We start from the raw sequence: 14,772 nt of genomic DNA, 5'->3' as shown, positions 1-14,772 counted from the left end.
GAATGAAGTCAATAAAACTGTTCAAAAAGCTAAAAAATAAAAAGTCAGAAGGCTTAGATGATGTACCAATGTGTGTACTGAAACAATGCATAGGGATTATACAAGGCCCATTAACAAATATAATAAATGAATCCTTCACATCAGGGACATTTCCAGAGCAGCTAAAACAGGCAAGAGTTGTACCTTTGCTTAAGAAAGGTAATGCAGAAGACATAGAAAATTACCAGCCCATTTCCATGCTGTCAGCATTCTCAAAAATAATAGAAGCAATTATGAAAGACAGATTAATGAATTATCTGAATAAATACAATCTTTTAAGCAAATCACAGTTTGGTTTTCGAAGTGGCAAAAATACGGAGTCAGCCATAGTATAATTCACAAAAGTTGTACTTAATGCTCTTGATAAAGATGAGTGTGTCACAGGCATATTTTTGGATCTTTCTAAGACTTTTGATACAGTCGACCACAAGATTCTATTAAATAAATTAGAAGCATTAGGAATAAGAGGGGTAGCTAATGACTGGTTTCGATCATACCTAACAGATAGGGTACAAAGAGTAGAGATAACACATACTTCAAATAGATCTAAACATTTAGTAAAATACTTATCAGAACCAAAACATATTAATATAGGGGTTCCACAAGGTAGCATATTAGGACCAATACTATTCCTGATATACATCAATGACTTTCCCAGTAGTGTTACTCATGGTGAGAAAATTCTCTTCGCTGATGACAGCAATATTATAGTCACTGAGAGAAGAAGAGAACTCCTTACCGAGAAAGCAAATGAAACTCTCAAGGAAGTTTACGATTGGTCAATAAGCAACAAATTGACATTAAACATAAAGAAAACTAATGCCATGAACTTCAGTTTGAAGAGGAAAAATGACAATGTTAAATTAAATGTAGATGGCACCTCTGTAGACTGTGTAACAAATGCAAAATTTCTAGGAATGAATATTGACTCTCAGCTGAAGTGGTGCGAACACACAAAGGTACTTGCAAACAGAATGTCATCAGCATGTTATGCCCTTAGAATTCTATCATCTGTGTGTAACATGCAGTGTCTTTTAGTTACATATTATTCATATGTACACTCAATTCTTAGCTATGGCATTCTTTTTTGGGGAACAAATCCACAAAATATGAACACAATTTTCAAACTCCAGAAAAGAGCCATAAGAATAATAACCAGAAATAGTAGTCGAGCTCATTGTAAAGATCTGTTCAAAACACTGGGAATTTTAACTGCTCCATGTGAACACATTTACCAGTCAGTTGTACACATCAAAAGTAACATTGGCAATTACTGCACAAACAGCTCTGTCCATGACCATGCAACAAGAGATAGACTCAACTTACATTTACCAAGAAAAAATAAACATAAAACTCAAAACAGCATTTTCTACCAAGGAATAAAACTGTACAATAAATTACCAAAAGAGATTAAAGAAATTTCAAAAATACACTTATTTAAGAAGGCAGCTAAAAAGTACCTGTTATGCAATACATTTTATACATTGAAGGATTACTTAGATAAAGCAGAGTAGGGATTTGATAAAAAAATGTTATACAAACAAATAATAATAATAATGATGATTATAAAACATCCAATATTCCACATAACACCTTCACTTTATTATTTTTCTTCTTTTTTCCTTTCTAGAGACACTCTCCCCTCAAGCTATGCATAGCACAATACTAACACCTCTTCCTCTTTCTGAGCTCAACATCTCACTCATTATGAAGGGATGCTGACTCAGTTTTTCAGGATAGCAAATGGGAACTTGCAGTACAGAAAATGGCCCAAGGATCACCTGTGTGTGTGTGTGTGTGTGTGTGTGTGTGTGTGTGTGTGTGTGTTTGTGTGTGTGTGTATGTAGTGAGTGAAGTGTTATGAAACAATGTGTGTATAGTGTGTGCAGTGACTGATAGTGAAATATGAGTGAATAGTGTGGCATTACATTATTTAATGAGTTATTTGTAAATAAATTATTGTATACCAGGAGTAAAATCTAATGATTGTCTCTAACTAGAAGTCTGTAAATATATGTGTATACGAATTAGCTTATTGTAAATTGATCTAAGCTTGTAAATACTTTGACATGTCCTATATCCTTGTAAAAAGAGATCTACGGATGAATAAAACTACTACTACTACTACTATACTGACAACAGTGCTAGGACTTAACTAACCTCATTGTTCGGTAGCTGTTTTTTTTTTTTTTTTTTTCAGAAACTCTACGTCTTGTCGTTCTCTGTTCATAACATTTTCCAGACTCACGCTGCTTTGTCTGTTCATTTTTCTATCATTTTTTACTATTTTTGAAACGCAAATTATCTCCTTACATTACAAGGAGGGTTCATTCATACGGACACCAACCTATTACACAAACTGTGGATTAATTAAATAGAAGAAACTTTGCCGCATTACACTTGGAACTCCAGGGGGAAACGCCTCTTTGCACAAAAACCATGCGCCATCTAAGTAATGAATGTCTGAAACGATTTCTCTATGGTTTATCACTTGCAATAACTCTACATATATGCAGCAGAGTACCGATAAAATAGAGACACATAAACGGGTTCTTTTTTTATTGGCGCTTAGCACGTCTGACATTTCCACTCTTCGTACGCAAATGGCCTAACGGCTAACGTCGGGAGCTCCATGTGGCTATTCACGAATGCTGCTGGTGTGTGTTGATAAGTCGCGACGACAGAAAGTCGTACTGAAATGTGAGAAAATCTGCAGAGGATTGGCAGCTTGGAGATGAGCAATGGCAGTTGATCCACAACATAAATGTAACGTATTACACATAAACAGTCGGTGAGACCCGTTATTATTAAGATCACATGATTGCCGAACCATCACTGAAAGTAGTCGCACCCCTCAAATACCTGGGAGAAAATGTTCGGAATAATTTAAAGTTCAGCGACTGTATTAAACTAGTTTTAGAAAAGGAAGATACCAGTCAGATTCGTCGGAAGAATGTTCAAGAAGTGTAATCCACTCGCGAAAAAGTTGGTAGACAAGATTCTTGTTCGTCCATCACCTGAATATTGCCCGAGAGTTTGGGATGCTTACCAGGTAATATAGACAGATGATACGCAGAAGTTACAAAGAAGAACTGCACAGTTTGTCACACGTTCGTTCAGAAAGGCAAAAACGTCACTGAGGTGCTTATCCAACTCCGGTGTCGAACGGTACGACAGGCGTTGTGACGCACGATGTGGTTTGCTGTTAAAATTCTGAGAGCATACATTCCTAGAAGAATCATCCACTACCTTCTTCCCATGTATACCTGGTTAAAGGACCTTGAAGATAAAATGAGAGAGGTTGGAACTAACACACTGTTTGCCAGCAATCATTCTCTCTGGTTTCGCGACTTGGAGACGAAATGTAGGAGGGGGCAATGGTACAAAACGTACGCCATACACCAAAGCTGGCTTGCGGGGTAAAGATGAACATGTAAATGTAGATTCAGATATACAGGGTGGTCCATTGATAGTGACCGAGCCAAATATCTCAAGAAATAAGCGTCAAACGAAAAAACTGCAAAGAACGAAACTCGTCTAGCTTGAAGGGGGAAAGCAGATGGCGCTATGGTTGTCCTGCTAGATGGCGCTGTCATAGGTCAAACGGATATCAACTGCATGTTTTTTTTTAAATAGGAACCCCCATTTTTATTATAGATTCGTGTAGTACGTAAAGAAATATTAATGTTTTAGTTGGACCACTTTTTTCGCTTTGTGGTAGATGGCGCTGTGATAGTCACAAACGTCTAAGTACGTGGTATCACGTAACATTCCGCCAGTGTGGACGTGGGCGGTATTTGCTTCGTGATACATTTCCCGTGTTAAAATGGACCGTTTACCAATTGCGCAAAAGGTCGATATCGTGTTGATGTATGGCAATTGTGATAAAAATGCCCAACGGGCGTGTGCTATGCATGCTGCTCGGTATCCTGGACGACATCATCCAAGAGTGCGGACCGTTCGCCGGATAGTACGTTATTTAGGAATCAGGAAGTGTACAGCCACATGTGAAACGTCAACCACGACCTGCAACAAATGATGATGCCCAAGTAGGTGTTTTAGCTGCTGTCGCGGCTAATCCGCACATCAGTAGCAGTCAAATTGCACGAGAACTGGGAATCTAAAAAACGTCGGTGTTCAGAATGCTACATCAACATCATTTGCACCCGTACCACATTTCTATGCAGCAGGAATTGCATGGCTACGACTTTGCACGTCGTATACAGTTCTGCCACTGGGCACAAGAGAAATTCCGGGACGACGACAGATGCTTCGCACGCGTTCTATTTAGCGACGGAGCGACATTCACCAACAGCAGTAATGTGAACCGCCATAATATGCACTATTGGGCAACGGAAAATCCATGATGGCTGCGACAAGTGGAACATCAGCGACCTTCGCGGGTTAATGTATGGTGTTGCATTATGGGAGTAGGGATAATTGGCCCCCATTTTATTGACGGCAATCTAAATGGTGCAATGTATGCTGATTTCCTGCGTAATGTTCTACCGATGTTACTACAAGATGTTTCACTGCATGACAGAATGGCGATGTACTTCCAACGTGATGGATGTCCGGCACACAGCTCGCGTGCGGTTGAAGCGGTATTGAATAGCATATTTCATGGCAGGTGGATTGGTCGTCGAAGAACCATAGCATGGCCCGCACGTTCACCGGATCTGACGTCTCCGGATTTCTCTGTGTGGAGAAAGTTGAAGGATATTTGCTATCGTGATCCACCACAACGCCTGACAACATGCGTCAGCGCTTTGTCAATGCATGTGCGAACATTACCAAAGGCGAGCTACTCGCTGTGGAGAGGAATGTCGTTACGCATTGCCAAATGCATTGCGGTTGACGGACATCATTTTGAGCATTTATTTCATTAATGTGGTATTTACAGGTACTCACCCTGTAACAGCATGCGTCCTCATAAATGATAAGTTCACAAAGGTACATGTATCACATTCGAACAACCGAAATAAAATGTTCAAACGTACCTACGTTCTGTATTTTAATTTAAAAAACCTACCTGTTACCAACTGTTCGTCTAAAATTGTGAGCCATATGTTTGTGACTATTACAGCGCCATCTATCACAAAGAGAAAAAAGTGGTCCAACTAAAGCATTCATATTTCTTTACGTACTATACGAATATGTAATAAGAAATGGGGGTTTCTGTTTTTAAAAAACGCAGTTGATATCCGTTTGACCTATGGCACCGCCATTTAGCGGGCCAACCATAGCGCCATCTGGTTTCCCCCTTCAAGCTAGAAAAGTTTCGTTCTTTGTAGTTTTTTCGTTTAACGCTTATTTCGGTGACATATTTGGCCCGGTCACGATCAATGGACCGCGCTGCAGATCGGTACTCTAACCCGTATTATCCACTTACTGAGATCTGTCGCCTTAATGATTAACATATGTGAAAACGCCTCGATGCATAACTACAGCTTTTATTATAACCTATAATTTCCCAGGATTTCTTCCACAGGTTTCCCCACGGAGTGTGTGGAAACAGCATCACTGCGAGAACAAAGTGAGTGGAGTACCGTTATTTACAGTTCCCCAAGGGATGCACATGAAATTAATTAAATGCACGGATATGAAATGAACAGCGTGAAGGGGATAATTGAATATGATTCAGTGACATGCAAAAATGTCAATGCAAAGACTTCAGATACATTCACTTCATTAAATCTGATTTATTTAATAAATCCCCGCGTAGCAGGGTAAGTTACGGTTACCCGCTAACTCCGTTCCCTCAGAACTGCTGTTCCCACAAATCCTCCGTTAATGGTGTTCCAAAGTCATTGGTGGAAACACCATTGACAATGAAATTTTGACTCATAGATATGTGCACAAAGAGTTAATGATTAACCCTACTGCTGGCAACACGCAGGAAAACGGGCTACTTCCAAGGACTGGCACAGATTATCGTTTGTTACAAAACGTAATTTCAATGAGCTTCTTATAATTAAATCTTTAAGTCTTATGCGATTGCAAAACATGATATACCTTCTTGCCTGCACGAAGTATGCCACAAGAATCGATGAGGCAGCGTTGCATTAAAGCTGCCGCAACTGCATGATGGCATAATACAACGGAGAGAAACTGCTGTAGACGTGCTGTGGAACTGTACTTTGGGATGTTGCAGATACGTACGGTCAGCATGTTTCAGGAATCTCGGCCACTGGAGTCCACACGGAGTCTGGGCTCCTCTGACAGGATGCACGTAGTAACTTGAATAGTGCTCTGCGCGGAGGAAGGCGTCCACCTCTTCTCTAGAAACAGGCCGTACGACCGGTGCAGAACAGCACTCTTGCTCTGGAGTTAGTCCCTAAAACCATCACGTTTTCGTGTCACATTCAGTACTATATGTTATTTGATAAAAATCCTTCATTAAGCAGACATGCCAACTTTCGAAAGTGAAAAATCAGGAGAATTTTAGCGGTGTACTATTGTGAATTACAACACGTCCCTGACGATTAAAGTTGCAACAATTCAATAAATGTAACAATTCAATTACACTTGCTTTATTATTTACATGTAAATACTAAATAATGGACATACCTGAACCTTCCGGCTGTATAATTTATCATTCAACATGCTGAACAATATGAATGATGAGCTCTGCAGGTTTCACACACATTCAAATGAAGCACTCTCGAGGGAACTACAGTTCGAAATTACGATCCGAGGAAACAAATTAACATACATTAGATTTCTGTTTTGACATTAGCACTGTTTTTGCATGAATGAATCACTGTTAAATGATCACACGTTTTCATTTCATAATGCAACCCACATTTGCTGGCATCTTATATCCGTAAGACATCTTTCCCAAATTTAAATCAATTTTATACCGTATGTACATGTTAGTCTTAGCAAATAATCTGAACAGCTTATCAGTCTGAATTTGTCTGATTACGGTAGTTACTTATTCAGCACACCCGTAGCCTACTTAGCCTCCTTCAAAAACTCTGAAGTAAATTTCTGCTCAAAGCACTTGCCATTTTGAAGTGATTTTAAAATAAAAAATTTCTCCAAAGACGTTTATGAAAGCATGGACCTGAACTGAGTTTTGTTCTTTGCAACTGCGCTAAAAATTCTCTCACATTCCGCATTACTATGTGGAATTGACAAAATAGCCAGCATCATCTTTTAAAGTTTATCATATTGAAGAACCCCATCAGCCGATTTCTTCTGACGTACCAACACCCACCGAACATCAGTTCTCTCTGCTGCCAAGTTGGTTTCTTCCAGCTGAAAGTTACAGAACTGAGAGTGAAGAATATCAACTTCTGCATCTAAGTGTTCACTTTCGCTAGTCAGAATATTAGGAAATTTGTTTATGAAAAATCAAAGGCTGGAAAATGATGTGGGGGGGGGGGTAGTAACCCTAAATATTTTCCCCCCTGAAACATTTATCTCTCTAACGTCCCGCTAGGCAGCTTAATTCCCCCTCAATTTTGGGGAAACCCCCTAAATTGGCAACACTGCCTTTTAGACCCAACAATGGTAATCACTTCGCTTGGAACAACTACCGACTACTCCTTGTCGACGATAACTTTGCGACTGCGCTGGTGCTACCAGAAGCGGAGGAAATCGGCATATTCATGTGTCTCCGAACGCTGCCAACGATAAGTTCCTTACCTCCTCGTAGATACGAAGCGCGAGCTACGCCTACTGCCGCTCCCGACAACCACCGCACCAATCTACCAAGTTAACGTGGACAAGCAGCAGCCACACCTTGTCATCCACCAATATATCGAAGGAGCAGGATTTTCAAATAGTAACGAAAGAATTGAAACTGCTCTGAAAATCGGGAGATCGTTCTTCACTGTCGGGAGATCGGCCGGAAGAAGGAAAAATCGGGAGTCTCCCGCTTAAATCGGGAGAGTTGGTACGTCTGTAAATGGAGGGGTAGATCGCACACGTGAAATGCTTCAAAACTTTTTTTTTTATTGAAGTGACCTGTCCCCGATTAAAACTGTAACTGGAAGACTTTTAGGAGGCGACTTAAATGTTCTCAATATTTAGACGAACTTGTTCCGGCGTAACGACAAGGGCCGGCACGAAGATCAAGAACGATACAGCAGACAGGGCTGTGAGACAATGTCATCCAATAGCACGCTGACTAAGACGTCACCACGACAGGAAATTGTATCTATCGAGGGACACTGATTATTTGCATGTAGCCAATTGATTGCGACCCACCTTGTACCTACGCAAGTTAAGTGGTGTCAATTCAATTACTGCAATAAACTCCCTTAATATGAATTGCTTGTATGTTGTCTTACTATCTGAGAAAGCAGCTGCCTAGGCACCCTGTAAGACACAGGTGGGCTGGATTCCATAGATCTGACGATCATGTTCTAGATCTCCCACTTCAATGAATGTAAATAGGCATGCGAGCGAAAATTCCGTAGCCATTATAATAATATTAGGGGGAAAATGGGCAGGACTGATAGGTGAACCCGTCATCAATAGCAAAAACAAGCTATCATTTGCCCAGTTTATATTCAAACGTTCGAAGTTTGTCAAGTTGTCACAAGTTTACAATAAACTTGTTGCTTCTCGTGTCTTACGATATTATAGCTGTAATTCTAGAAACACTTATGTAATTTTTCTGAAAGAAATAACCGTCATTTTAATTTTACAGTCTAGATTTCGGCCTTAGGCCGTTATCGAGTGTTACAACTCCAACAGATTAAAGCACAATAAAAGTACAAGTGTCAGACAAGGCAACAGAAAAATATCAGGGCAGACAGTTAAATCAATGTATGGGCTGCATGGTTTGTTCTCTGAATTACTTATTATAAATCATTAGACTTGAGTAGAATGATTTGTAATAGGTAAGTAAGTATAATAACCATACCTTGATTTGCCCTCATATTACTCGGGTACTCTGTCTGATACTTGTAGTTTTATTGCGGTCGAATCTGTTACAGTTGTAACACTTGATAATGGCCTAAGGCCGAAATCTAGATTGCGAAATAAAACCTGTTTACAGTCAAATGGCGGTTATATCTTTCAGAAAGTTTTATATGACTGTGGCTCCATACAAAAATAAAATCACTAATATAAGTATACAGTCTATTCTTACACTTGGTCCGCAGCTCGTGGTCGTGCGGTAGCTTTCTCGCTTTCCCCGTCCGGGTTCCCGGGTTCGATTCCCGGCGGGGTCAGGGATTTTCTCTGCCTCGTGATGACTGGGTGTTGGGTGATGTCCTTAGGTTAGTTAGGTTTAAGTAGTTCTAAGTTCTATGGAACTGATGACCATAGATGTTACGTCCCATAGTGCTCAGAGCCATTTGAACCATTTTCTTACACTTGACATTAACTAATAGTACCACCCGTTTCAATTTCAGAAAATTATTCACTACAATCTAGTCTGACACAGTTACTAATACCAAAATAATTAAAAATAAAGAGTACACACACACACACACACACACACACACACACACACACACACACACACACACACACACACACACACACCCGTACGCACGCATATATATGTAAACGCTGGTCGTGGTTGTCGAATGGTTCTAGGCGCTACAGTCTGGAATCGCGTGACCGCTACTGTCGCAGGTTCGAATCTTGCCTCGGGCATGGCTGTGTGTGGTGTCTTTAGGTTAGTTAGGTTTAAGTAGGTCTACGTTCTAGGGGACTGATGACCTCAGAAGTTAAGTCCGATAGTGCTCACAGCCATTTGAACCACATACGTAAACGAAAACGGAAATATCTGTGTAGTTCCTCTTTTTTTGAAGCGCAGCACAGCACGTATTTCCGAGTAATAATAACTGCCCAGTCTAGATATTATAGCACACGAATCAACTTTGTCACAAATCGGATGTAAGCACAACTGCATGAAATAACACGAACCTAAAAAGATTTATAGAAAATTTTAGGCGGACAGCGAAACAACTACTTTCGAGTAATAACGACTATGTACTCCAGGTACTGTCGCATACGAATAGATTTCGTAAGAACTTCATTGTAAACACTACAGTGAATAGTAACGTCAGTCTAACGTGGCTTAGTCAAAATTCCTGCCCTCATTAATAGGTAAAGGGAGTTTCCTGACTCGCTACTTTACACGCAAATAGAGAAACGTGGATATTATAGGTAAATAACTCCTTATACATCAAATGTGTCCGTAAACGTGGTGCAATGATCACCTAAAGAAGCAAAGATCCTCACACTGATTTACAAACTGAGTCGTGATATGACTATGGAGCATGCGTAATATCGTTAAATGGAAAGCGTAAAAGGCTGACCGGATCGTACGTCGACGCAGTTCATCACTTTCTGAATGTCTGCTTTAGAAAGTATGTTACGTGCAGGTCAGCCACTGCGATGTGAGACACGGCAGTGTCGTAATTGCAGCTCTAGCCGTAACTGCCTGTTAGCGCGTCCAGCTACGCGCTGAGTTCGACTCACGGCTTACCTTCCCAAACTGCCGCCAGGGGACATAATACTCCCGTCGCTTTCGCCGCGGAATCGGAACCGGATGGCTACACACGACATTACTCATCATTAACCAACAGACGAGGGATACTTCCTCGGAAATTACATTATCGATCGTCAGCTGTCTTGAAATTCATATGGAACTTCTCCAGTTTCATGAAGTTTCAGCATTTTGTACAGATATTTGTCTGCCAGTTGGAATTGTTTCCGTAAGAGGTCCGCTTGTACGTCATAAACACCCTAAGCAATCGCCTATTCCTAGCTGATACACACCTTTTTGGAATTCAGCAATAATAATATTGAAATTCCCTCTGATATATCTATACCGTGACTTTATTGATTACGGTAAAGTAGTTTCAACGCTACGCTTGGTCTGAATTCCGTTGTACTTTCTAGTCATTGTACTATCAGAGTTGATACGCTCGCTCTCTCCTCCAACCGTTGAAATCTATACGAATGGCGTTGTAAGAGTACCTACGTGGAAAAAGAAACTTTGCGCAGCTTGACACTTTTCGGTAGTTCAAAACATTGCCTGAAGTTGAAAAAAAAGATAAACCTTCGGATTATTAGTTTGATAACCATTTATCTCCTGGATCGCACTGTGTCACAAAATACGTTTGGCAAAAGCTTGCTGTATATTGATTACGCCCCGTTTTGGTTGGTGAATGAAGTCACCTACCACGCTTAGTAGTCTCAGAACATTCTGCAGTAACTTCGAGGGGCCCTACACATTATTCCTTACTTATATGAGCAAAGGAGGTTTTTGCAGCGTAGTTGAGTACAACAACGAAAGAATATCACGAACGGCCTGTTGACAACATCGTTCCTAGATAATTAAAATCAATTAGCATACCGCTCACACTACACAGAATTTCTCCCAGTTCATGCGCGCTCTCTCCCTCTATCTGTCTGTCTGCTGTCTGTCTTTTTAACTGGTCTTCCGGGCGTGCCTGTAAAGCCGTCTCAACACTGGAAGATACGAGAGTGTGTTTCGAAAGTTCAGAACGTTAATTACGGCCAGACAGTACCCTGATATGAAGTTACATAGGCTTAGACTTGTCCCGTGACGCCTTTCGCATCAGTTATGACGGTAAAAAGATAAGGACGACACAGCACTCGAACCCCAGACCGGCGACCCGGCCGGAAATCGAACCTGGGACCCCGTGTTTGGCAATATGCTGCCCTGACCCAGTAGTTATTGATGCGGAACATGCACATGTTCACATTTTAGGCTCCCTATAATTCATAACACCGAGCACATGCATTTCCTAAGGTGGTCGTAATTAACTTACAACTAATGTATGAAACTTTCCTCACACTGCCTTACAGGATTTTTACATGTGCCAACAATTAAGCCTCTCAATATTGCTCTTGATCCTAAAAATAATTCACGGACGAGAACAGCCTGTTATGCCTTACGATCCAAAACTTATTCTAGCGAATCGCACAATGCCTCGTGCCTCAAATATCAGTCGATGGGATGATGCTGTGTCGGAAGCCTATTCGAACTCTGGAGCGGAGCACGGTGACACAGTGGTTAAGGTACCGGACTCACCACCTGGAGTAGTAATGATACAAACCTCAGGCCTGCAACGTTTGTTTACATTTTCTATAGCATTTCGAAAACTGCTTGAGGCGATTTCTGTTCCTCTAATGATAAAAAAACACACTGAGTGCCTTGTTTTTGCTTACCTAATGTAACTTTGTCTCAACGTCTTGGTCCTAACATCCAGGATCTACATCTACATCTACATGGATACTCTGCAAATCACATTCAAGTGCCTGGCACAGGGTTCATCGAACCACCTTCACAATTCTCTATCATTCCAATCTCGTAAAGCGCGCGGAAAGAATGAACACCTATATCTCTCCGTACGAACTCTTATTTCCATTATTTTATCGTGGTGATCGTTCCTCCCTATGTAGGTGGGTGTCAACAAAATATTTTCCCATTCGGAGGAGAAAGTTGGTGATTGAAATTTCATGAGAAGATTCCGTCGCAACGAAAAACGCCTTTCTTTTAACGATTTCCAGCCCAAATGCAGCATCATTTGTGTGACACTCTCCCCTATATTTCGCGATAATACAAAACGTGCTGCCTTTCTTTGAACTTTTTCGATGTACTCCGTCAGCCCTACCTGGTAAGGCTCCCACACCGTGCAGCAGCATTCTAAGAGAGACGGACAAGCGTAGTGTATGCAGTCTCCTTAGTAGGTCTGTTACATTTTGTAAGTGTACTGCCAATAAAACGCAATCTTTGGTTAGCCTTCCCCACAACATTTTGTGTGTGTTCCTTCCAATTTAAGTTGTTCGTAATTGTAATACCTAGGTATTTAGTTGAATTTACGGCTATTAGATTAGACTGACTTATCGTGTAACCGAAGTTTAACGAGTTCCTTTTAGCACTCATGTGGATGACCTCACACTTTTCGTTATTTAGGATCAACTGCCACTTTTCGCACCATTCAGATCTTTTTTCTAAATCGTTTTGCCGTTTGTTTTGATCTTCTGATGACTTTATTAGTCGATAAACGACAGCGTCATCTGCAAACAACCGAAGACGGCTGCTCAGATTGTCTCCCAAATCGTTTATATAGGTAAGGAACAGTAAAGGGCCTATAACACTACCTTGGGGAACGCCAGAAATCACTTCTGTTTCACACGAGGACTTTCCGGCAATTACTACGAACTGTGACCTCTCTGACAGAAAATCACAAATCCAGTCATATAACTGAGACGATATTCCATAAGCACGCAATTTCAATACGAGCCGCTTGTCTGGTACAGGGTCAAAAGCCTTCCGGAAATACAGAAATTCGGAATCGATCGATCAGGATGAAATAATATTGCTTATCATCTGTACCTGACACTTACGAGTGCTGTGAAAAATGTGATCGGAGTTTCACGGAGGCGATGCTCAATTTTCGTTCGACAGATCGCAGTGGCGTGGCACCGGCCCTGCCGCAGTACAGACCATGGATGTGACAAGTGGCGCCGCCACCGCATCCTCCTCTCTCCCAGAGAGCGTCAAATTAGATCGCACCTGCTGCTGGAATCTCGCAAAAAAAATCTATGATAACCAGAGTACCCCACTTTTCGTAACTTACATTGCTACGACAGATCCAGTATGGCAGGAATAACCCAGTTATGCTGAATTTAAATGGAGGGCACAGAAATTTTGAATCAAAATTATAACTAACTCAATTTCATGTAGTGGTAAGACGATTTGTGGTACGGAAAGGGGTGGGGGACCAATTCTACATCGTCTCTCTACACTAGCTAAAGCCGTCGCACACGGACCGTGCATCCGAACGTTGAGCGTTGAGCGCGCCTAGTTTCTGATGTCATGGCGTGGAATAGCACGTTCCGGAGTTTTTCCGAACGTGCAGAGCACTATCTGGCATCTCAGATATTCTGAGCGTGCGTCTGAGCGTTGACCAATTAGGTGGCACAACGCCACCTACCTCACACGCACGCCGTCTTCCTTCAGTACAGAGTTGTGAGGCGCCATATTGGCATTCATTTCAAGCCTATATGTATATATGCCGTTTATGACCACTATCAAATTGAGAATGACTGGAAAACCAGTTGTTAACTGTGTGATTCGTTCTAATAAAATAATGAGAAACATCATATTCGTGGCAAAAGAATTATTGTAACTTGCGTATTATGAGAGTAGGCTATTTGAAGGCAGCGACACACTGAAGATCCGCCCAAAACGCATTGTTCTTGGTACAGTTTGTTGTTATTAAATTTCAAGTAATAACATAATTATCTACGATTAACGTTCTTAGCAAAGTTTAATATACTATGACAACATACCTAGCGCGTGTTGTTGGATTAGCGTAGTAAGTAGTACGCCGGCACTGTAGCTCAGCGCGGTCGGTCAGAGGGTTAGTAGCCCTCTGTAATAAAAACACTGAGTTAATCGGTCAACAACGAACTTAAACGGGTGTCTTGCGACGTCCGCCCCGAGCAGATACAACGAACAAACACGAACAAAATTAGATTAAAAAAAAAAATGTTTTGTTGCTATCCACTAATCATTGCGTCATTTCGATGGTGGTTCGCGTCCAAACACGACCAAATTTTCTTTGCTAACATTCGCGTTTTTATTAGGTTCTGATACTTTATTATTTGTTTAATAGAAGTTTGTGCTATAATATGTGATGTTACGTAAATATAAGTTCACCTTTCTTGAGGGGTGACTTTGTTCGATTGGCTTAATTTACAGGACAGCTTGCGCTACTTGTATAG

General features: G+C 41.0%; 1 protein-coding gene across 1 annotated transcript in view; it reads right to left on the bottom strand.

Moving 5' to 3' along the window:
• The window catches only part of LOC126355268 (uncharacterized), a 29,364-nt gene extending 18,782 nt beyond the window's left edge, over nucleotides 1-10,582 (bottom strand). Inside the window, exons 1-2 of the mRNA XM_050005554.1 lie at nucleotides 10,496-10,582; nucleotides 6,202-6,376 (exon numbers count right to left, since the gene is read on the bottom strand). Coding sequence (XP_049861511.1) covers nucleotides 6,202-6,376; nucleotides 10,496-10,582 — 262 coding nt within the window. The remainder of the gene's footprint in view (nucleotides 1-6,201; nucleotides 6,377-10,495) is intronic.
• Between the last annotated feature and the right edge of the window lie 4,190 nt (nucleotides 10,583-14,772).

The sequence above is a fragment of the Schistocerca gregaria genome, chromosome 3 (genome assembly GCF_023897955.1).
Source record: "Schistocerca gregaria isolate iqSchGreg1 chromosome 3, iqSchGreg1.2, whole genome shotgun sequence".
NCBI classification, from domain to species: Eukaryota; Metazoa; Arthropoda; class Insecta; order Orthoptera; family Acrididae; genus Schistocerca; species Schistocerca gregaria.
This window is presented reverse-complemented; position numbering and strand designations above follow the sequence as displayed.